This window comes from Ammodytes marinus (genome assembly GCF_949987685.1).
Source record: "Ammodytes marinus genome assembly, chromosome: 17".
NCBI lineage: Eukaryota > Metazoa > Chordata > Actinopteri > Uranoscopiformes > Ammodytidae > Ammodytes > Ammodytes marinus.
This window is the reverse complement of record NC_137221.1, coordinates 17,271,294-17,296,161: the sequence shown is the minus strand read 5'-3', so window position 1 is coordinate 17,296,161 and position 24,868 is coordinate 17,271,294. Positions and strand designations below refer to the sequence as shown.

General features: G+C 42.0%; 1 protein-coding gene across 1 annotated transcript in view; it reads left to right on the top strand.

Moving 5' to 3' along the window:
- col8a2 (collagen, type VIII, alpha 2) overlaps positions 1–24,330 on the top strand; it is a 50,607-nt gene extending 26,277 nt beyond the window's left edge. The window contains exons 2-3 of the mRNA XM_080045294.1: positions 14,788–14,979; positions 19,101–24,330. Of these exons, the coding sequence (XP_079901420.1) occupies positions 14,817–14,979; positions 19,101–21,004 (2,067 nt within the window). The 5' untranslated portion in view covers positions 14,788–14,816 and the 3' untranslated portion in view covers positions 21,005–24,330. The remainder of the gene's footprint in view (positions 1–14,787; positions 14,980–19,100) is intronic.
- Positions 24,331–24,868: the final 538 nt, after the last annotated feature.

The following is a 24,868-nucleotide window of genomic DNA, read 5'->3' as shown; positions in this document are numbered from 1 at the left end:
GGTCAGCCAAAACGTTAGATGACTGTATTACAGAGCCGGTGGGATTTACGGGGCGGATCATTCTGCGCATGCGTTAAATGCGTTAAAAAATTAACGCCGTTAATTCCAGAAATTAATCACCCTGCGTTAACGCATTTTGACAGCCCTAAAAATAACTATTATGATATAATGAATGAGGTTTTTCTTCCCTCAGTCTTCCCTTAGTCTTCCCTTGGAACAGCTGTCCTGTTAATCCTAACCCTTACTGTGATGTCACAAGAAGGAAACTGTAGGGTTAGACAGTGAGACCATAAGACACTCTTTCTGCCTTTTCTCAGGCTAAGATGATCCGATTTAACTTTTTTTTGCACATTTATACTAAATAGGATCTCCGAGTTCAATACACCTTCATATTCCAACCGGTGAAGTAGGCCTTTAAGGTAAGGGGATAGGGCCTTCAAGTCAGCGCTGCCTTGAAGCCTCTGTTGGGGGCACTAAACACCATCGAGCTTACTATGAAAATGACATCAACATGCTTGTCTAATATATATATTTAAAGATTATATTTTCATTTGTTTTTAGTCAATATTATGGACATTTTCAAACAGAAAACATGGTTGTTCAAACAATCCAGGTACCATGCACAGCATACAATACAACTTCAGCCTTAAATATATTGTTTATTTTATACCGTATACCAATTGCTGCTTGTATTTCAATGCACCTTGCAATATGAGTTACAAGCACCCGCTTACTATCCGCATCTCTGTGTGAAATCATCACTCACTAAATCAGACATCCAGCAATATGCAGTAATGTGAAATAGGACTGGTCATGATCCCAGACTTCCACTTGTAATCCTCTACCCTTTCAAAGTATCTGACATTTCCCAGAGCTCCCAATACTGTCTGGTTTGACCTGTGCTGCTCTCTGGTGGCTCCTACAGCCTTCATAAGGCCTTGCGTGGGCCCACCGTACACAACTCCAACGGGACGTATCACTTGGTATTCTCACAGTTTTTACATGGTCCCACGGGTGCACTTCAGCAGCCAAATAGCTTCTTTTATGCGTTTCATAATAGAAGAGCAGACTGATTATGACTGCCCAGATGTAGCACCAGTAAAAAAAAGTCCCCACTTAGCACATGACTGCTCCACTGACACTGCTGCTGTTTCAACGACCCCTGCTACAAACTGTTTGGAATGTCTTGAAAAATGATTGGATCATATGCGAGGGATGACTGACTGACTGACTGAGAGAATGTGTTTCCAGTCCTTACACCAAGTCTCTGTGTTACACAGTATATCCTATCCAATGTTATCATTACTGCAATTCATATTTATTTTTTTGTTCCAACCTGTCGTACAGCTTCACACCATCTCTATAACTTAATTGACAAAATTGTGTACACACACACACACACACACACACACACACACACACACACACACACACACATGCTCACAGACCCATGTTTACACAGCCCAGCGGTGGATTTTTTGGAGGTGTGAGGCCAGAACTGGCAGGGTCCTCTTACACAGCCAGCACTCTTAGCCAGCAGCTAATAAAGACCTACATTGATCATGATGGGTGGGGTGGGCTTCAGCGAGGACCACAGTCAGAGGGCTATGCAGTGTATGCTGGTGGTCTGGTGCATGCATGTGTGAGTGTGTGTGTGTGTGTGTGTGTGCGTGTGTGTGTGTGTGTGTGTGTGTGTGTGTGTGTGTGTGTGTGTGTGTGTGTGTGTGTGTGTGTGTGTGTGTGTATAGGTACTTTATTTGCTCTCTTCAGTTCCCTTTGGGTCTGGAGACTATAACACCCAGCTGGGGTCAGCTCCATTTCAAGTGAGTGATCAATCAAACAGAGGCTAATGAACAATTAATGATCCTCAACTGGGATTCCAACCAACGAGTTTCAATTTAGAACAGAGTGTGAGGTGGAAGGGGTTGGTGGAAAGTGATTTCCGAGCAGAGAATGCCTGTGACCTGATATCCTCGAATGTGTTAGAGTCCCAAGTGTCAAACACAGGACACACACTACACTAAACCCTGCCAGGTAATTGCGATCGTGGCCAAGTGCTTTCGGGACAATTTTTCATGGAATCCTCATCCTCTGATTGCTCTGCAAACACTGTCTGCAAACGAGTCCTCTAGCAACTGTTTACTTGCTAACTCATTTACTAGTAGTTTTTGTTTATAGCCCACAATGCATGCAGTCAATCCTTTATTTTGTAGCACGTCAAGATGAGCTTCTATCACATTGACATATGCTTCAGGCAATCTTCACTTTAAATGGTGAATTCATAAATTATACGATGCTCTCTTGCTTATTTTGATAAACCGAAGGGTTTTGCTGCTATAGCCTTTTCTTGATGGGATGTGACTTGTAGCTGATATTGGCTAAATTTAGCTGATGTAACATATTACTGAGTCAGTTTGCTGACCTAATCTTGACATGTCACAGCTACAAAAGTAAAACAAGTAGTAAGTACACAATAATCGAACATGTGGCATGTTTGTTGTTAACTCCCTTTGCTGCTGTCAAATGATGACAATTTCAATAGAACTTACTCAAGACATTCTTTAAAAATGAATAGAAATTTCAGCGTGATGTTACTCTTTTGATTCCACTTCTTTGATGCCATATTGGCAGCAGCAAAAGCTACAATCTCTCTCTTTTTAAGTGAAAACCCACACGTGTCATCCTGTGATCTCCACTGTATCCAACTTCAAAGTTCTAAAATGATTTGGCATAGTCCTTTAAAGAAATATGTATCTGCGTGGTTAAATAATCCACAGAAAAAACACAATATTAATTGAGTTACATAACAGAAAGAAGCAAAACTGATACATACAAATGTTGAGGCATTGAGCCTTATACACTCAAAATGCTAACCACACAATCATCAGTGGGGAAGCATGCAGAAATCTCACTAATACTATGGATCTACACATTGCTGCTTCAGTATTTAATATGGCTCCAGACCATGGTATAGTGGGATTCTTTCTTCCTGGTCTATTGTTTTCTTTTTGCTGTTGTCTGCCCTGCTGCCTGTGCCAGAGAAGCCCATTCAGATGGAGCCCAGTCAGTCTGTAGCCCAGTAGCCTCCAGCGTGGAGGCATTTCAGCTCCTTCAGGGGGATTTGACCAAGATTTCCTGCCCCTTATTAAATTATAATCTCCCTTCTACCTCTCTTTCTTTCTTTCTTTCTCTCCTTCTCTCCTTTTCGGGCAGAAGAATAGGCCTCCCTCTCTGTTATGCTGCCAACTTATGTGTGTGTGTGTGTGTGTGTGTTTGTGAGTGTGCGACACGTGCGCGTACGTGTGAAGCCGTTTCCGCTGCCAGCGGAAAGAGTGTGTGAGATGATTGGCGGGGCACGCATCTGAAGTGGGTCAACGGGGAGATCAAGAGCTCAAGCTTTTACTTTCTGCTCCCTTTCATTTTTCTGTTTTTCTTTTTGCCTGTCGTAATGACTTCATGTCTCTTTCATGGCTTCTTGGCCCCCCCTCCCCTCCTCCTGTTGTTTCAATTACGTTTACGGTCATAAGGCGCTTTCCTCTTTTCCCCCCGTATTTCCCCATCTCTTGACACATGTTTCCATCTCCCTCCATCACCCCTAGTGGAAGCCTTGGACAATGTGATGTGTATAAGCTTAGTGTGTTCATGGAGTGTCAAACGGTGGAACCCTTTGATAGAAGCAGACTACAAGAGGACTTTTCTGGGCTTTTCCCTCCTGGCACTTAGCCCCAGCTACGCGCAGCTTGGGATGTTTTCCAGTCCTGGCAAAAAAGAAGAGTGGAACAATTGATGGTGTGCGATTGTTCCGGGGTTTAGTAGCCTTATTTTCAGCTCCTATGAGCATTTCTCACCTATCGGAGCACTGAATCGTAAAGAGATCCGTGCACATACTCTCCAAATGGGCTTGACTCCTCGCCCATAGTCAGCTATTGCCTCTGGATGAACTGCAATCGTGAAATATTTTGACGCATGGTCAGGAAATAACAAACCTCTTTTTGCAAAAATGCTCACTGCCAAATTCGTTATGAGGAAAATTTGTATCCATTTGTGCTGTGGCTTGTTTTGAGCTCTTTTATTTGTCTCACTATGTGTCAGTTTTCTGTGTTCCCTGGCCTGTCTTCCACATTTCAGAGGCCCCATTCTGGCAGAAGCAAAGCCACCCACCCAGTGAGGGGAACAGGCTAACAGCTATTCTGAGACATGGCATTGAAACCCAAGACACAACACAGACCAAGCTGAAACCAGCATATTAGAGCCGTACTGAGTCCTGCATCCAATCCCTGATCCTGCTCAACACCGCCCTATCCAGCTACTGAACAATTGACCTGTTGCTAAACCCTGCCTTTGAACAGTGATTGTCCAATCATAGCTTTGCAATTCCACTATCAGGCCTGTCGAGATAGGTCAAAATGGAGAAACCCATTGGGCTCTAATAAAACCAAAACAAAATATGCTGTAACCTTAGTTGCAAAAGTTAGCATGCCCAGCTACTTAGCTCATCACCAACAATTGGGGCATGCCATTAAGTGACTAGTTACGTTTGTGTGGCTTTGACAGATAACGGTTAGGGGCTAAAGAAAAAAATCCAGCTTGTGGTAAAGTTACCTGCATTGTCTTGCTCTTTTTTTGGTTTTGGCGGGTACATTCCAGCCAAACTTGTGTTAGAAAGCTTCCGTTTTGTCAGGATTCCTCATCCTGATCCTCATTAGGTTTCCTTTCTTCTTGCACAAGTGAAGGAAACTGGCAAAAAGTCACATGTTGTTGAAGTTTCCATCAAACTTAAAGGCATAATAGGTAATTCTGTACAAATCACCTTTTGTCAAAATCAGTGAATATCTCATCACAATCCTCTGTCCATAGTGTGTGTGCACTGACCAAAAAATCTGGTTTAAATACAGAGCCTATAGGCTCTATAAACTTGTATGTAAACAAAGGGAATGTAAACAAAGTGGGCCTGCGTCGTGTACATTCCCTTTTTTCACATACTAGTTTACAGAGCCTAGGCTGCGTATTCGCACATCTTTTTTTTTCAGCTCACACACAGTCCGGACAGGTAACCATTGTGAGGAGACATTTACTGATTCTGACAAAAGGTGATTTGTCAACAAAACATTCTCCAGAATGACATAGTATACCTTTAAAGTGTAATTGCACCCTTTTACTTGTTTTTTGAGATAGAAGCTGAATTAAATCACTATGTTGTTAAGGAACACTTATATGCTGGTGTTGATATTGAAAAAAATTGCAATATGTTAAATATCGGCAATTTAAGAAATGTTTTGTATTGTAAATCATTTTAGAACTTTACTAAAATTTGAAAAAAACGTTTTCCTTTGGGTTCGAAAAATGACGTCGCCGCAAAGCCGGTCACGCTCTTCTCAGGTCCATGGCTGATCCATGAGCTACTACTGTTATACTGTCCCTCCAAGGATGTTATTTCGGGGGTTAACACACTTCAATTCTATCGGCAGTGTGTCTGCATTATCTCACACTGTATAACACACACACACACACACACGGACCCGGACTTGTTCATTACTTCACTTGATTGACACACGCTACCGCTCGCTCGCTCTCCTCGCTCACACACAGACACACACACAGACTGCCGCTCGTTCACTTGCGCTACTCGGTCTCCTAACACTACGATAGAAACACCCGCCAACAATTTAGAATAAGAAAGTCCTCCACCTCAGACGACCCATCTGTGTGGCATATGAGCTCACTGTGTAGCGATAGTGCCGTTAGACTTTGTGTCACTCGATATTTCAATGAAGTCATGTCATTCAGATCTTCCTGAGTGACAGCTACTAGCAGCTAGCCCCCTCCTTCACTGACACCGCGCGCCCCCCTCCCTCCCGAAAGTCGGCCGGCTGATGTCGGAATGTTTAAAAACAATGGTTCTCAAACGGAATTCAGAATCCATGGTCTGAAAGCATTTTTCAAAATCGTGCAGTAGCTCAAACAGGGGGTGCAGTTACCCTTTAAGGACTTTTAGCGTTAACATTAGCCTACAACAGCTAGCTGGTCAAATCCACCAGCAACAGTTGTCATTTAAGCTAACAAAATCCACAGTTATTATCAATATTAATCTTTTGTGTACTTTTGTTTAATATCTTATTTCATTGTATCAATAAATACTATGAATCTTGTCACAATAGTAAACTAGTAGGAAAGAGTGGTCCCCAGCTCACTCCTTCCCGCTCCCATTTTTTCTCTATTCTGTTCACCTCATTTGATGTTATGTTAATTGGGAACAACAGGGACTTGAGTAGAATAGCCTACGTCAGTGCCAGTGGATTTACAGAGTGGGGAAAGAATAAAAAAAAACTGCCTTGCTCGGTCAGGCCTTGGCAGCACACAATAAAAGTATTCACACCGTCAATGAGAGGTGCAGAGAGCGGGAGGCTTAAGGAGGGCGGAATGGGAGCAACAGTAGAGGGAGAGAAAAGAGCTGAGGTTGCCAGTCGAGCCCTGTGAGGCAGAGAGAGAGAGAGACCCGGGCCGAGCGTTCTGATTTACAGGAGATTCAGTTACGGGGGTGTCCTCAAAAGTTTTCCCTCTGAGGTGAGATCATCTCCACAGTGCCCCCAGAAACACACAACTCCCTTTATGGCCGCACTGTATAGTCCAATTCATAAATCCTATATCTTTGTGTCCATTTTTCTTTTTCTTTTTTCCTTTCTCATGTGTAGGAAATGTTACAAAGCCCAGTAAAGTCAGTATTTGAGAGTGCTGATGTGTGCTTTCAGTGACCTGTCTCGCCGTGGAGAAAAGTAGAACATTATAGCACTGTATATTGGAATCTGTGCTCTGGAAAATCTGGAAGCAGATTGGCCTTTATGAGATTATTATTATTATTATATAATTTTGTTTTGCTCTTTCCTCTCGATGACCTAATCAGCCACTCATATTGGGTTTAGGTCCACCGACTGGTCAGCCGGAAAGGTATAGCTGTCTCTGTCTGTCTACAGACGCTCGCTTCCCTCAGCTCCCCCGTACAGCAAACTGGTTTTCTTGGCAAGCTCAGCGGTTTGTCTGGATGTTTTTGCAGACTTTTCAATTCAGCTCCCCCCGGCCATATCCTGATCTTAAATGCTTTGCAGAAAGATGAGGTGATGAGGATGAATCTGTAAAGCAGCAGGGAGCCAGACTGGCTAATATTTTGTAACAAATGCGTTCTTTCTTTCTTTCTTTCTTTCTTTCTTTCTTTCTTTCTTTCTTTCTTTCTTTCTTTCTTTCTTTCTTTCTTTCTTTCTTTCTGTGGCCTGAAACTGCTCCTGCTATAGGGGCAGAAGAGCACGTAAGTGTTCCTTTTAAAAACTCACATGCAAACTGTACACGTGTGAGGTCCTACTACAGCTTCTGTGACTAATTACCCTCAATTTGACCGCATTATCCCATTGTCCCTCAGTACACACTTCACACTCAAACACACACGCGCACACACACACACACACACACACACACACACACACGTTCACTTCCATATGCGCAGTACATCACGGACCATTTTATGGTTATCACGTCTGCTTCTGCACTTACATAAGTGCCCAAGGGTTTTTAAACGTGTTTCTCCGAATGAAGTCATCAAGAAATGAAAACCCTCTGTCTGAACTCTTCACCCCCCCCCCCATGTTTTCTCCACTACCTGTATGACTCCCCACCTCCTCCATCAGCATAATAGGCTCACCCTCTCTCACCTTTAGGAATGTCAGAAAAACACAGCACTTGTTCCATGGATACCAATTCAGGAATTTTTACTTCATCTCCTCTGTGTTTTTATGAGGTTTTTATTCTCTCCCAAAGCAAAGTCAGGACCTTTCTTTCAATCCTGTCATCAGTTCACTCGCGGTAAGCTTTGCCTGTCATTAACATTAAAGGTGGAGTCAGCAAGTCTAGAGAACGCTTGTTTCCAAAATTGCTTTTTTGTCAAAATTAGTAAATATCTCCTCACCTGCCATACTGTGTGTTTGTGAAAAAAGTGGGTGTTCATACACATCCTAGGCTCTGTAAACTGGTATTTAAAACTTTGACTACTCATCTGAGACTAGGACACGTTTGGAAAACCAAGGGGGCGCAATCAGCCATGCCAGTGGAGTCAGTCAGTGCGGTTACATGGCACAACTAGATTAGATTATCACATATATCGAACAAGACACTCGAACGGACCATGTCACTTGTCTGAGTTAGGTGGCGCTGTAGCCCTTTCAACCATGCTTTCAACAAGTGGTTTTAGAGCCACGTCCGCTTCTCTTCCGTCAATAACCCATGGTGTAGCCTATCACGCGCAGGCACACAAGCACAGAACGAGAAGTCCGATGTGCGATATCCGATCCCTGTATACATGCAGAGAGAAAGCCGACAATGAACGAATTATCTAGGTGTTCTTATCCGACTTCTCTTGTCCGTTATTGTGCCGATTTGTGTCCGAAGTAGATCGAATAAAGGTGTTTACATGCAGGTTAAAAGTCCTGTTGAGGTCTTATTCGTTTAGTTATCCGATTATGAGTCTGCATGTAAACGCACTGAGTGATTCTGGAGAAAGCTTGTTGTCAAAATAAATTTGTCAACATCTGTGAATATCTGTGTTAATACACAGCCTAGGTTGTTTCAGCACACACACAGTATGGACAGTTAATGGATCATGAGGAGATATTCACTGATTTTGACAAAAAGTGATTTTGACAACAAGCGTTCTGCAGAATCGCTGACTCCACCTTTAAGTGATGCCCCTGGTTGCAACAGAAGACAAAAAGCGAGACAGATGACGGCAACAGGCACGCATGATGCATTCACAAGGAAAAAAAACAAACACTGGGATGTTATTGTATTTGCACGCACCTGCGTTTCAGCGGGCAAGTTTTGCATGTGTATGAAGTCCCCATGAAGCCTTCTGCAGTGAAATAGTAGATATCATCATTATCACTACCCAGAGATAGATAGATAGAGAGAGAGAGAGAGAGAGAGAGAGAGAGAGAGATGGATTAGTTGTGTCTCAATAGCTTCCTAAGAGCAAGCTGGGCTGGATGAAGAGATTCCGTTTTAAATTGCCACATACAGACCTATACCTTTCAGTAATGTAAACATGGCCAAGAGTACGTGGACTCGACACCCAAACACTGCACCAATATGTGACTGTTTTTGCCACATGCTGCTATAATAGCAATGGCCTTTAGGGCTTTCCATAAGATTTTGGAACCTGGCTCCAGAGATTTACTCTGGACTGCTTAAGGCCAGGGGGAAAAAAAAGATGCATAACATCACCTGGTTCCAGATTCTTAATGGTGGGGATTTGCAGCTTTTCTTTGTGTAATGTAATAGTAAACTTACTACATTTGGGTTTTGGAGTGTCGGTCAGACGAAACAAGCAATTTGAACATGAACCTCGTGTGTGCAACTTAAGTAAGTTAAGTTATGCATGTCTCATTGGAAATGTAAACATTGTACATCATGTCTGGATATTAATAACTTACAGTGTTTATAATGAGTGCTCTGTAATGTGCTGATGAACCAGTGGAAAGACTAATGAGAGAACATAGGAGCTTTTTATTGTGGTACAACATTTTCCTGAGTGGCAACCAAACAAAACCCTTCAAAACACTTTCCAGCTTGTTAGCAACTGAAGGAACAGATGTTAATATCTCATCATATATGCATTGGCCACCTTTATACACACACACATGGACACATTATGTGAACAAACAGCCATACTGTTTTGCAAGAGCTTATTTGCACAGTGTCGAGTAATACAGGGCGTGTTCAAAGCAACCGAAATCTGTGACTCTAACTGCCACTCAAATATTACGCAGTGAGTTGACACCGGAAATGCGGCATGGCCCAAGAGCTGAAGGAGGGGATTACCTCATACCTTAGAAAAGAAGGTAATTTCTCTAAATAAAAGCCCACACGCTTAATTTCCTTTCCCACTCGCACACACAGCATCAGGGGCAGCAGGAGCTGTGTAGCCCCGGCAGCCAGCATGTTGTGCAACCGCCACGCTTACCTTCTCCATCCTCTGGTTTTCCATCAATGGAGAACAAGGTGTACACACACACACACACACACACACACACACACACACTTATTGACTCGGGTCAATGGTCAATGGAGCCGTTTATTGTCTGGAAGTGATACCTTAGCAATGTTTGGGCCTGTTTGTGTAAACTTTAAGAGTGTGCTTGTTAGAGTGACTTTTTATTATTTTTACTGCAAATCTGTAAAATCTGTTAATACTCATACGTCTAGACTACAGATTGAATAATAAACCGCAGATGTATAAATTCAGTTTATTTTCGGTGCGCCTTTCTTCCCCTCCAGAGTTGAAAAATCCATTCTTCTGTCAAAGGGACGTTTCCGACATTTCCTCGCGAAATTTACAAGGAGAGAGTTTTGGTTTGGGGAAGATGGCTGCGGTTAAATAACAGCTGACCACCCATGTGGCTTCATGGTAATAGCCAGGAATGGGTTGTGTGGCCGTGGCTGTGGCTAAGGTTTTGTCAGAATTGGATGAATCAGCTAAAATATGTGGTCAGGTTTTTTAAGTGCACTTCTCTGCTATAGACCTGTGGTTGTAAGTAACCAAGCAATCCAGACCCAAACCATTTGGTGTGTGTCTTTAAAAAGCTGGCATTATGTGGTACATGATGTTCAGGTGACGATTCCTCCCCCCTTCGAGAAGCGGCTTAAGTGTTCACCGCAAAAACAACCAACCCCTCTTCCCTCCATGACACTAAATCCTCCCCACTCGGTGTACCTATAATCTCTCTGTGGCACGTGGTTTAGGAAATGCCTGCCGGTCTGGATCCACACATGTGCTGCTTAAGGGAGGTAGTAGGAGGCAGAGCACCTTCAAACCTCAACCTCACCTCCCCAGCACTGTTGATTTCATTAGCGGGCAGACGGCGCAGTTAGGGGAAGTGTGCGTTTGGCTCTTGGCTCAGCTGTGTGTCCGTGTCTCTTTCTGCCTCTGCTTCTGAGTTTGGGTTTTGGAGGCCGTTGTAGACAGTCTACTTTGGCCCTCGTGGATTAGCATTCAGGCTCTGTTAAAATGGCATCCAACATATGTTAAAAAAAACGACTGCAAGTGCCCGTGACTCAGACGATATACCAGGTGGTTTGGAGAGAGATCTGGAGGGTTTGTACTGTGTGTGTGAGAAAGTGGATTGTTTCTCTGTGTTCATTATGTGCCTTTGCCAACATGTGCGTTTGATGTGGGCATGGAGCTGGATTCCTTGGACTCAGGGGGCCCCTGAGCCAGAGTGGTGACTTTTATCAATGAGATGTCCTGATTGTTCTTATCAGCGTCTTTTTTTATATTCAGTAAATGCATAAACATGTTTCCTCTTTCTTTTATATTACAGCTGCACAGCACACTGAGGCGCACAGAGACATTTCATTTAAACACAGTGACATTAGTAAAGCATATTAAATCAGTTTGACAGACGAGCAGCTCTGCTCTAAGAAAACAGGCTGTATTTTATGGTTTCCCATAGTGTTGTGTGTAGTGTGCAGTAGTATCGTCTGTGCAGACTAGAGGAGGATCATTGTGGATCTGCTGTGGTGGAATGCTTTGGACAGGAGTCAGACAGCCTGTCTTCATCTCCAGTGTAAACAAAATACTGAAGTTCTAGTGAGGCTTTGGAAGAGTATGGCCTGCAAAAAGGTCACACTGAGAGACGCAAAACAATGAAAAAGAAACAAAACCGGTCTTTAAAGTGACAAAAAGACTAATGAAAGAAAAAGAAATGCTCACACACAGATGCAAAGCAACTGCAAACAGACCCATGTCTACACAGAGACACACAATCAATACAGAGAGATACAAAACAACTACAGCGAGACTGTGTTTCAGTCTGGATGTATTGCGCCCATGTATGAGATGTGTGTCTGTGTGTGTGTGTGTGTGTGTGTGTGTGTGTGTGTGTGTGTGTGTGTGTGTGTGTGTGTGTGTGTGTGTGTGTGTGTGTGTGTGTGTGTGTGTGTGTGTGTGTGTGTGTGTGTGTTTTCCTTGGTGAGAAGCTTGTACATTTCTGCACATTGGGTCCCATTTCCTCCCAATCTGTCCATGGATGTGGCCATCAGACATAGCACTCTATAAAGCTGTCTGGAAGTGGGAAAACAGTGATGACTTTAAGAATGTCATTGTTGGCGGTGCCCTCAAACACCCGACGTTTAGACTCTCCCTCATCAATACTTCTCTGTTCTGTTGTTCCTTTCTTTTTGCGTATTCTTGGAGCTGTTACTGCAATGTGTGCAGTGATTTTTCATTTCTTTTTTTTTTCAGCTCAATCTGTTTCATATAAAGTGTCGCTCGGTCTGCCAGGCGAGGCTTTCTTTCGCTGTAACTTTGGACGCCGCTCATGTTTAATGACTGAGGGAGGCTTGTGATTCACCATTAGCTTTTCTGTCTCCTCCGCAACTCCGTTTTTTATTATCGTGGTTTGTTTTGAATGCACCCATTTTATGTAAAAACAGGGGAAAGTAAATTTGTTTGAATACTTTAAGGACACCAACCCAGAGGTGTATCGCATTTTGTCGTGTGTACACATGTTGTCGCATGGCAGTTCTTGTGTTGGAGAGCGTGTACAAGTTTCTACCCATCAGTGGCCTATGATGAACAAGGGAGGATTGCGTGAGATTTTTTAACAACTTCTGCTGGGCCTTTCGACAAAAACATTTGATAAACAGATTGTCGAGGCCTGCAAACCAAAACTCTGTGTCTGATCCCTTTGTGCTTCAGCGTGTGTGTGTGTCGCTGTGGTTCTGTAGAGAGTTTGACGCCTGCAGAATGGTGGGCATCCAGAGCGGCCTGTTAAATTACATCTGCACCAAAACCACAGACTTCCATACCAGACGAGCTTCCCTTCCAGCCAGCCAGAAAGTCGGCCAAAGACCAAATACTGCCCTACCAATACTGCGCTTTCTCTTTTCGCCTGTTTTTCTAACATCTTTTCTTGCAACATTTTGTCGTTTTTAATAGATAATAGGCTTTGATGGGAAAATTGGAGAAGTGACCTTTGTTTCTTCCACCAACAACACATGGCACTGTAAACAGATCCTGCAGACACACACTCACTTATGACTAACTGCAACAACAAAAAAAAGAAAAAAAAGCTAGCTTGCAAACCTAGAAAAACTATTTGGTAAATGGCTGTTAAACAAGAATTTGACTGCCTAGCTATGTGGTTGCTAAACAATCACAGACGACTGCGAGAGAGCAAAGCTGTAAAACAGACCTGATCTCTGCACACATGGTGGCAATGAACACACCTTTTTTCCCCCTCTAAAGTACTTGCGAGTTGAAGTCTGCCGTGAGCTCCCAGATTACACCCAATCCCTGCGTCCAATTAACCGCGGTGCGTAATTTGGTGTGATTTTCCAATAAGAAAATGTCAGATCATCTGCAAATTAGAAAATCCCAACCCATGTTTGTGTTGTTGTTGTACTGCCTCATTGTGATAGCAATCTGAACTGAGATTTAATCACACAGATTGAGGTCTTGATAAGGCTGGATGATAGGCAGTATGAGAGAGCTGCAGAGCAACTACAGCCTGTCTAGACACTGTATAATCAATTTCTAAGTGGTATTTGATAATAATTGGTAACAGGTGATAATCCGAAATGGAATTTGCTGAAGTGATAAAGTGTATCTCTCATGTGTCTCCTTTGGTTTGCTTCACCATTCCGTGTTGTTGGAGTGACTTTGTTGTGCTGTAATGTAAGTGTGTGTGACAATGCTGCTTGTCAGGTTAATAGAGAGAAACTTGGAGTATACAGTTTTTGACAAATTTGCACCGTTTTATCTCATTCTTACACAGTTTCCATACCTAAAATAAGCGTGACATTTTTGGCATTTAAACAGCAGTATTTTTGGATCCTGTTTTCATCACAAAACAACTCCAGACGGTCCAAAGACTAAAACAGCTCAGGAGAGAAATGTGTGCTGTTCTCACACATATTCTTTACCAGTTTAAGCCAGTCTTGGGCACCTACAGTGGATCACTTATGATACACAAACACGCCAACTATCCTCCGGTGGTTTCCTGTTCGCACCTGACCACGGTTGTGAAAATATTTGGCAGAGAGTGATGTGGTCATTTCTTCCTGAAGTAAATTAAAGTCAACAGATCTGCCTGTCACAGTTTCTGAGGGGCCACCTAGGCTAAACGTTAAACCTGCCAAAGATTAACCGCATAGAGTAGCAGTGCAGCTGAGAGCAGGGACATACACAAGCAATATACTTATAAGTCATATTTAGAGGTGTTTGCACCAAACATTCACGGATACAGTTTATGGGACCATTCTGATGTATCTTATCCTTCACCGGTGCTGGAGAAATTGTCTGTCTATGTCAGCCAACTTTAGGGCATTAAGGGAAAAGCATTGTTTTTTCAAGCACTAGTCAATTTTGCTTTTTTTTCTAAAGCACTTACATCAACTTCACTTTCCAACACCATTCTTAGCACTGTTCTGAAGGTTATGACAGAAGGATTTGTTCATATGTTGTTAGTTGTCTGATAAATAATGTATTTTCTTCTTAATTCTTTATTTATTTTTTACCTGCGGTGTCTCGCCTTATTGGCAAGATCATAAACTTTCAACAGAATGATTCCACAACTCATCATCATTGCTGGTGTGACTGCCACCTCTCCTTTATACCACGTATAAAGCAACTCTCCTTGACTTGTGTGCTGTGACCTATGATCCAAAATAAAGGAAAAGATCGATCAAAGTCATTTTGAGAATGCTTATTAATGCCTTATTGTCCTTTTCTTTATGTGCCTCCAGTTCTTTGTGTGTGACAAGTGAAACCTGGAATGCTGGTGACCATGCTGCTGGCTCCTGTCTGTGTGCTGCTGACGCTGGGGGCGCGTGCGCTTGCTGGAGGCTATCCCCCCATACCCCACATGAAGTACATGCAGCCCATGATGAAAGGGCCAATCGGACCCCCATTCAGAGAGGGCAAGGGACATTATGTTGGTGAGTAAACCCTGAGGGTGTAGGACATGTGTGTCTGTTTTACTTTTTTTTCACTGAGCCAGTTGAAGCGCTGAAAACAGCCATTTTGAATTGATTCAATATGATATAACCCCATAATGAGATACATTCCTCAGTAAGGCCCTTTTTAATATGAGAAACTGCAAAAAAGTAACAGAAAATACTCTTTGACAAGTTTCTGTGTGTGATACTGATCCAATCAGATTCAAATATACAAACTAAGTCTTGATGTTTTACAGACAGTATTCTGTACTTCCTTTAGAGTATCTGAGAATGAAAAAAAAAAGTTCAACTAGTTGTCATTGTGTGGGTCATATGCACAAATCCAAAACTACACGGTAAAGACCAGAGGCAAAGAACAACCTTCTATGAATAAAATAAGTCTCCAACATCACAGTTTAGGATGTGATTGATATAGAGGCCCTCCTGGGAACCAGAACCTAATGAAAAACTCAGCCCATTGGTTCTCTTCAGGCAGTTAAATGGCTCACTGGAGTGTGTGTCCTTGCCCTGTTGGTCCAGCAGCATTCGGTTGGGGCCTAATTGAGGTCTGAATGCCCACTGTTTGCATGTGAGCTCCACTGGGCCAGTTGTTCGTCCTGCCATCTGGATGCTATTACCCCGCTGTTTATCACATATTCTTCATCTGTAGGATGAAGTGGAGAGTGTGAAGGAAATAATAATAGATTAAAGAAAAAGCTGAAGCGAGGGAGCTGGGGAAAGGAAGGCAGTGGTGGGGGGCTGATGATCATCCTGAAAAAATGTGCATCCTGTCATCATGATAAAATTTGACTTGAACTACCCAAACAAGATCTGGATCAAATGAGATGTGCCTTGTGTTATCGGAGGCCCCCTTCTTCAAAAGCACAATTCGGTGCGAACGAGGTGGGGGGTGGGGGGGGGGACATTTTTATTTCAATAACGGCACGATGTTAAACAAAGAAAGAACCCAGAAGTTGGATTTAGAACACATTTAGTGTTGATGTTTTGCATTTAAATTTAAACAAAGATATATCAAAGTTTTACAATAGGAAGTTATGCTTTATTGTGTGGCAGAAACAAGATTTCGATTTGGAGGAGTGAACCTAATGTCTCCCGTGGCTCACATGAACATAATGCCTTTACTGCCGCTCAGTGGTCACAGGTCCACATTGCATCACAAGTGAAATAGTTGATCAATTACTAATTATTAACTATATCTATAATTGCTACAGTATACTGCGTCAGGTGTATTATTAGAATTCATAAATACAGTAAACCTTCCATCAAAGTAGGAAATTAATACCACGTTGTTATTGGTAAAAAACATGAATATACTACTAAATATATTAAACACAGACCAGAACCTTTTATTTAAAAAAAAGCTACAGTCATGTATCTAGGTTAGTGGGTGTGTTGGTGTTTTCCCTATCTTATCTCATTGTGCTTAGTCACAGGTTCAAGGTTTACTAGCTTCACACCCTTGCTGCAAATTTACCAAATTTACTAAGCAGGTTTTCTTTCTCACTCACATTCATGAGCTGTGAGTTATGCATTACAGTAGTCTTACGCCCTCAGCTTGCCAGGGTACCTCTTCTCTTTCTAGAGCAGATTTCAATAAATGTTTTACTTTGTCAATTCAAATGCATTTGAAAGCACACCTTAATGTATTGAATCCAAGATAGTGTCAGAACAAGTAATGTAGAAGCCATTAAATCTTCTCAAGTGTGAAATACCTTGTTTCTTCTCTCACTGTGATAGATTATGGTGGCCTGCAGGGGAGCTGGTGCGTGTTTGGAAAATAAAGAAACAGCCTTGCTAGTATGAGATCCACTAGCAGTGCAAAAATGTAGTTTGAGCATTACCCTAACTCACTGCATAGTCAAACCATAAAGGTGGAGTCAGCAATTTTGGATTATGTTGTCAATATCACTTTTTGTCAAAATCAGTGAATATCTCCTGAAGATCCTCTGCCTGTCTGTACTCTCTACTGTTCTAAAAATCCAGTTTTGATACATAGCTTAGGCTCTGTAATGGGCATGTTGCTAGCCACGGTGGGACCTTTCATTTACATACCCTTTGTTTGCATACCATGTTTACCGAGCCTATGCTTTGTATTAGCATAAGCTTTCTTTTTCAATGCACACACAGTACGGACAGGTAGCGGATTGTGTGGAGATATTCACCGATTTTGACAAAAAGAGAATTTAAAAAGAGAATTTGTCAACAAGCGTTATCCGGAATCAGTTAATCCTTTATACTGTATATTATCAAAACCATCTTTGGGGTTGTTAAACCCAAAATGAGCACTCCTAAAATGTCATTACTGTACAAAACTTGTACAGTATTGTAAAGTCAAAGTTACCACCTAGTTGATCTTCTGAGTGACCACATGTGTTCCTCGTCCTGTTAGACTTGTCTAATGTTTTGCAATAAAGATAATAATGTTATCATTAATAATAAAGAATAATGGACACAACCACAAAAAGAAAATCATCATTGTTTAAATTGGCATTTTGCTTGCTGAGTTAGTTGTGCATCTATTGATTGGTCCCATTGTAATGGTGTTAAATGTATTCATATTTGAACCTCTACAAACTAAATATTTTAGGGACATGCATATGATCACTTCAGATACAATGTGCATGTACGTTCTTGAACTTTGGACTGGAATCATGCAATACTCTAATCAAATTGAGCTATTAATAGTAAAATATTATTACTTAATAATAAGCATGAAAAGTGTGTATTCTCCTTAAGTGCCAGTAGGGGGGAGTAGTGGTCCACAATTAAATTAGGGTCTGTAACAAAAGTTCCAACTTGACTTCCCTATCAATCTTGTTACAAGGGAAGAGTATGTTTTTTTTTATAATTGCAATCATATTTTGAAGATTTTAAAACAAACAGTATACATTATTAAAAATTGATACTTACATACATATTTTTTCTTTATCATAATAATAATACAAGGTTAGCTGCCTTCACTGACCCACCAATAACAGTAACATACAGGCTAGGTGTTGCTGAGATGAGGTGTTGCAACAACAATCAAGGTGAAAGTGGCTAATTGTGGTTAGAGTGTTGTGCAGACTGAGCTTCTGCTTTACACTGCTAAGAAATAATAATTAGAGTTAATGAGTTTTTGACATGTGGCATACATCTTCAGTCTGGTTCCCTCTCAACATAATCAAAAATATGAACTTTACAGATACTCTCAAAACCCAGGAAGATCACTAATACAGTCAGCTGGAAAACAGAAAAGTTAAACTCTTGTTCAATTGCACAATTACATAACAATTGCTGAAGCCAGGAACATAATAGAGTATTTTTTATATTTGGATTTGAGACCTATATGATATGCTTTTGCTCTGCAGCTGTCAGCAATGTCCATCTTTTAAATAGAATGTGTATAATCCCGTTCAGCTGATGCGAAAAGCTCGTAAGCGGAATCAGTGACACGATCCTTGTCATTAACTTTTCATGTTATTAATAATCAGTTACCAAATAATTTGCAGCTCAAATTATAGGATTGTGTCCTCCCAAATGTACCCACAGCAGAGATGATAGTTAGTGTTACACTTACAAAGATTCCCTTTCACCAAAATGCAGCCTTAGGTGTCAGATGCACAATACGTGCTGGTAGATGGATTCTCGTTTTCTTTTTATATTTGACCTCAGAATGCTTTCAGTACACTACACACATTAGATTTAGGGTGTATTCACACATGCCGTGTTTAGTTTGGTTGAAACGAACTCAGTCCCTACCAACTGAGCTAAGGGCGCACCTTTAATTATTATTTTTAACCCCATATCGCATCAGTTATATATTTCGCAGTTTTCACCTTGTGCTTCCTGCTTCTCTCCACCCCAGAATGTCTGTCCAATTAATTAATTACCTCCGATCAGGTGTGGTTTTACTTCTTAATGCTGGTTCACTTGCAAAAGGGGCAATATGAAAGTGGACCACACCAACAAAACTAAAATCTAAACTCTATTTGGTCTGGACCAAAGCAAGTGAACTAGCGAACTTTCCCAGTGTGAATACACCCATACACTTATTTATCTATTTTCTACTTTTTATTTGTTTTGAAGTATAATACATGATCATCTTCTGTTTTTTCTAGATATGCCACCCATGATGGAGGTGAAAGGGGAACCAGGTCTCCAAGGGAAACCTGGACTAAGAGGCCCTCCTGGGCCACCAGGACTTCCAGGAAAACCTGGACTAGGCAAGCCAGGTCTTAATGGCCAGCCAGGCCCTCAGGGGCCTTCTGGCTTTCCAGGAATTGGTAAGCCTGGACTTCCAGGTCTCCCAGGAAAGCTTGGACCAAAAGGGATGTCAGGGTTTAATGGCGAGGTTGGCCCACGTGGTGAACCAGGTCCCAGAGGTCCTTCAGGGCAGCCCGGCCTCCCTGGCCCAGCTGGCTTGTCTTTGAATGGAAAACCAGGACTTCCAGGCATGAGAGGCCCCTCTGGGCCTCGGGGTGAACCAGGAATAAAGGGTGAAGGTGGCCCACATGGTGAACGTGGGATTAGGGGCGAGAATGGAAATGGGAAGCCTGGGCCAACAGGTATTAGAGGTCCTCCTGGGCTCAAAGGCAGTACAGGAGGACCTGGACTTCCAGGTATAGGCAAACCAGGACTAAAAGGTTTGCCTGGACTGCCTGGCCTTAAAGGTGATCAGGGACTCCCAGGGGATCTAGGAGAACCAGGCGAGGTTGGGGCTCCAGGTCTACAAGGTCTGCCAGGACCAGTTGGGTTGGGGAAGCCTGGGTTAGACGGACTGCCTGGAGGACCAGGTCTACTTGGTCACAAAGGTGAGCCAGGTCCCAGGGGTTCTCCTGGATTTCCTGGGACCCCTGGCTATGGAAAACCTGGTCTGGGTGGGCCAAAGGGAGACAAGGGCCATGGTGGTTTGCCTGGTTTTCCTGGGGATAAAGGAGAGCAAGGAATGATGGGTTTAATTGGGGAACCAGGCCTTGATGGACAGCCAGGACCACCGGGACTTCCAGGCCCAATGGGACTCCCAGGAAAACATGGAATGCCAGGACTGAAGGGAGAGCTAGGACCCCAGGGCCCACCAGGACTGCCTGGCCTCAGAGGTGACCAAGGCCCCAGTGGACCCTCTGGAAAACCTGGCATCCCTGGGGAAAAAGGCCTTCCTGGTCCAAATGGCTCCTTTGGAAAACCTGGACCCAAAGGTGAGGGAGGACATATTGGCCTACCAGGAAATCCAGGGCTGACAGGTAACCCAGGGCCTAAAGGTGAAACAGGGTTCATAGGGACTCCAGGTCCTAGGGGCCAGTCAGGCATTCCTGGTCTTCAGGGGCCCATGGGTCCTATGGGGCCACAGGGTGTCCCTGGCCTGAAGGGTGAACCTGGAATTACAGGGCCTCCAGGACTGGGTAAATTGGGAGAGAAGGGAGCTATCGGTCCCCAAGGTCCTCCAGGGAAACAAGGCCCTTCTGGGCTTAATGGTAACCCTGGTGTTCCAGGGCCTCCAGGGCCTCCCGGCCCTCCTGGAAATGGTCAAACAGTTGTTGCAGGCACAACAGATTCAAAGTTGGATGGGGATGAAGTACCAGGGGGCAGAAAGGGGCCTGCATACAGTCAAGTTCCAATCTCAGCCTCTGTGGCTCCAGCCTTTACAGCCATACTCACTACACCTTTCCCTCCCTCTGCAATGCCAATCAAATTTGACAGGACCCTGTACAATGGGCAAAATGCCTACAGCTCTGCTACTGGCATGTTCACTGCTCCTTTATCGGGTGTCTACTACTTTGCATACCATATGCATGTAAAGGGAACTAGCCTGTGGGTGGCACTGTACAAGAACAATGTACCAGCCACTTACACCTATGACGAATACAAGAAAGGCTACATGGACCAGGCGTCCGGTAGTGCTGTCCTAGAGCTGAAGGAGGGTGACCAGGTATGGGTCCAGATGCCCTCGGATCAGGCAAATGGCCTCTATTCTACCGAGTACATCCACTCCTCCTTCTCAGGATTCCTGATCTGTCCTACATAACCCTGTCCCTTCATTCAAACATGTTCCTGTATTGGTGCCTCAGAGCAGCGCAACCCTTCAATACCTGCAGCCATAACAGAAACACAAAACCCATAGGATTCTCAATATTATTGCCATCATCTTTATCCGTCTCACCCTGCACAACATCAGCAAAAGAAAAAACAAACTTTGTGAATGAAATATGGAAAGAGTTTAAAAGGCAGGGGAAGGCATTTCATACTGTGTTCTTTGTTTTAATGTCCTTAAAGTCATGTGTGTTTTGGGTTGTATTTTATGTTGGTGTTTTCTTTATCTTATATTATTTTAATTATTATATTGTCATAATTTTATTGTTATTATTTGGTCTTTGTCATCATTGTTGTTGTTGTTTATTGGATTCAGACTATTAAGTGCCTTACTTTGTAATGTGCTAGTAACAAACCTTCCCATGTGACTGCACATCCTGCTCTCATGCTCTGACATCATAAGGACGACATCACCAGACCCTGGGGGGTTATTGGTTCCTCTGGCCGCAGTCACGTCCCTTGTGTTCTTATCTAAATCTTGAATGGCAATATTGACATAAAGAGCAACAATAAAACATAGACAATATTGACAGATCAATATCAAAACAAGGCATTTGATGCTTTAATACCATAATTGTTCATGTTTATTTTGTTTGACCTTTTTGGTACTCTTGACAATAGCTACATTAAGATTATTAATAGTAGGAAATCCTTTTTGAGAGTGAGATATAGATTTTGACAGTTCGTTGATATGAGCGTTTGTTGGGTGCTTATCTCCCTGCTCCCTGAATTTAGTAACCAACCATTTAAAATGATGAATTGTCTTTCTTTTTATTTATTTAACTGTCCAGATATCCCTCAAATCCATTATATATATACAGTATATGACCTCACAGTATTAGAATTATTACATATAAACTGCCCATTCAAAGAGGATCAGCAACATCATGCAAGGACAATTATTATTATTTTCTTTACTTTAAGGAAAATGTCAATTAAGGATGATATGCAGTCAATGTTTACATGCCATATAATGTAAATTACATCCACTTCTTCCTTTGATACAATAGTTTCTATGTAAGTGACTTGTTCTTAGGCAATTGAGAGCAAATCTAAATCATTTGTAGCTCTGAATGGGATATTGATCAATTAATTTCCAAACCATTATGTCAAAGAAATAGCTGAATTATTATTTATCTCTGCGGAACATCTGTCACTACAAAGACAAGATGTTTCAGAACCAAATAGGCTAAAGAAAAAGTATACAGCTGGGAATAAGAATCAATCTGCATTTGCTCTGTGAATAAGTAAAGGGACTGACAGAGGCCCACAGGTTGTGAAATACAGGTTATGTAACATTTAACAAACCCATGCCAGATTTCTGGGAGAGGTGGTGGGCCAGAGGTGAGAGCTGTGTATTTACTCATTTCTGTTGGATCAGGCATTAAAGATACATGATGCGTGTGTATGCATGTGCTTGTATGTTCTAGTAGGTGTACCCATCTGTTTGTGTCAGTGTGTGTGTGTGTGTGTGTGTGTGTGTGTGTGTGTGTGTGTGTGTGTGTGTGTGTGTGTGTGTGTGTGCGTGCGTGCGTGTGTGTGTGTGTGTGTGTGTGTCTGTGTCTGTGTCTGTGTCTGTGTCTGTGTCTGTGTCTGTGTGTGGGTGTAGTTTTGTCACATTGTCCCCCTGGCATTAAGGTCATGAACACTTCAGCCAAGATAATAGCAAACTTGCTGAAGTTACAAAACCTTAGGAAGTGCTTACGGTTTTATCAGTGTTCCGCAAGAAATCTGATTTCAAAATGTTTCAGCCTCCTCTGGGTTTTCATGAGACTTATGGTGCCATTGCAATGTAAGGGAACTAGTTATAAAATAAAATAAATAAGTGAGTGGTGAGTGTAATGATTAAGGGAGACCAGGAAAAACTGACCTTAAATCAACATAATTAAATAAGACAAATGCATTTAGTATACAGATATTACTGGTTAACACTGAACACTTTTGATATGACTATTTTGCATATTGTGCCAAAGAGTGGCATAATGGTGTGCAATAACGTTGTATGTTTTACCAAGTCATGAGCAAAACAAAAACATTCCAGTAAAGTGCACAAGATATTTTATCAACGGTTGAGGAACAAATGGGAGGAGATTAAAGAGGTTTTGGAAAAATTGAGAAACCTTGGTGCTTATATTACTGACTCCACACCTTTACCTGTATATGTTCCAGCTCAGATGGGATTCCAATCCAATTTGTGCCACCCAAACACTATCATTACACTGAATTTAGGGCTGCCTTACACCTTGATGGAGAAATTACATCGTACAGGAGGATTGTGCCAAATATTGAGCTTTGCAATCAGAATGAATGTATACTGTTTGACTGACTTACGATTGTTTCTATAAATCATCTACTATGCTGTGTCACTACAAATAACCAGTAACTTTGGCTCTGGAAAAGCAGTACTAGGATAAGGCCTAAGCAGTATTCTACATCTATGTAACACAAACAATGCACTTGCCCTTGCCCCTTCCTGTCTCACAACATGAACACACCTACAACCGCTCTGTATCATCATTATTGTTACTTGAGTCTACAAGACAGTCCAAGACTCGTTATGTACTGTATGTTCCCTTTTTTTCTAGTTGCCTTGTTTTTTTTTGGATGTATGAAATGGTGAAGTGAGTTACATGTGGCTATTACTCTCTGTCCTTGTTTTTTCATAGACAATGTCACTTGTTTTGCAGTGTTTGCCCCGTGTGCTAACCCTTTAACAAGTGTCAGTAAGATCCATACCGTCTCGATCACACGCTTTTAAATGTGTTTTCTGTTTTTCTTTAAAAAAAAAACAACAAAAAAATATTTGAAAAAATGCCTTGCTTCGGTTCTTAAGGGATATTTGTTCGTTTTAGTTTCAGTAAATACAAACGACCTTTCCCATTTGCACAATAAATTAATGAAGATGTATTTATACATTTATGATAATTTAATAGGGATGCCAAAAAATCGACCACCGAAGCCTAGAACGTATAAATGGTATTTAACAGCATTGATGAGTTAAGAGCATTTACAACATTTAGTTAGCATTCTAGCCTTGTTTGTGAAGGATTATTTGTGGACTTTTATTTTCTATTTGTGTAATGTTCAATGTATCAACTTATAGGATTTTTGTCATACAAGGCTATCGCCTGCACTCTATGCAATAGAACTTGGGTATAAAATGCACTCTTTTTGATTGAAAATGTTTGTCTGCTTATACAAAATCTACAGTAGCCTACTTGATTGTATTGATACCACATCAATAAAAAAAACTTTCTTGTACTTTGGTGTCTGGCTCCTATTTAGCCTATGTCTCCGTATCAGCATGATAACATTATGAAGAAAATGTAAACACTGGAACACATGCAGTCACTGTCACATCTCCATACTTTGTGTAGGCCTACCAGGCCGGCTTAGACCCCCGAGAAGTTGCAAGTAGTTATCGATTGTCTAGGCAGGATGACATATTTGGTGTAGATCTGTTGCAGGTAGAGGAATGAACACTAGAGGGAGATATACAATTATAGTAGCCTAAAAATGTCAGGCCTCAAGATCTCAGAAATCCTTGTCTGATCTGCCAGTATAGCTTGAGCCCAGAGCTGCATTGATTGGATTTTGCTATTAGTTTCAGATCACTTTGCCAACAAATGTGTGTTCGCCTTGGAATGCCAATTAATAGCAGACAACAAAAGAAAAGTTGAAATGAAATAGGACTAAAGTCAATCTTTGTTTTAGTTTGCCCCGTAAGATGTCATCCTAAGAGAAGCGCACTAAAGTCAATATAGGCTAGGGATGGGCTATTGTATTGTGCTAGAATAGA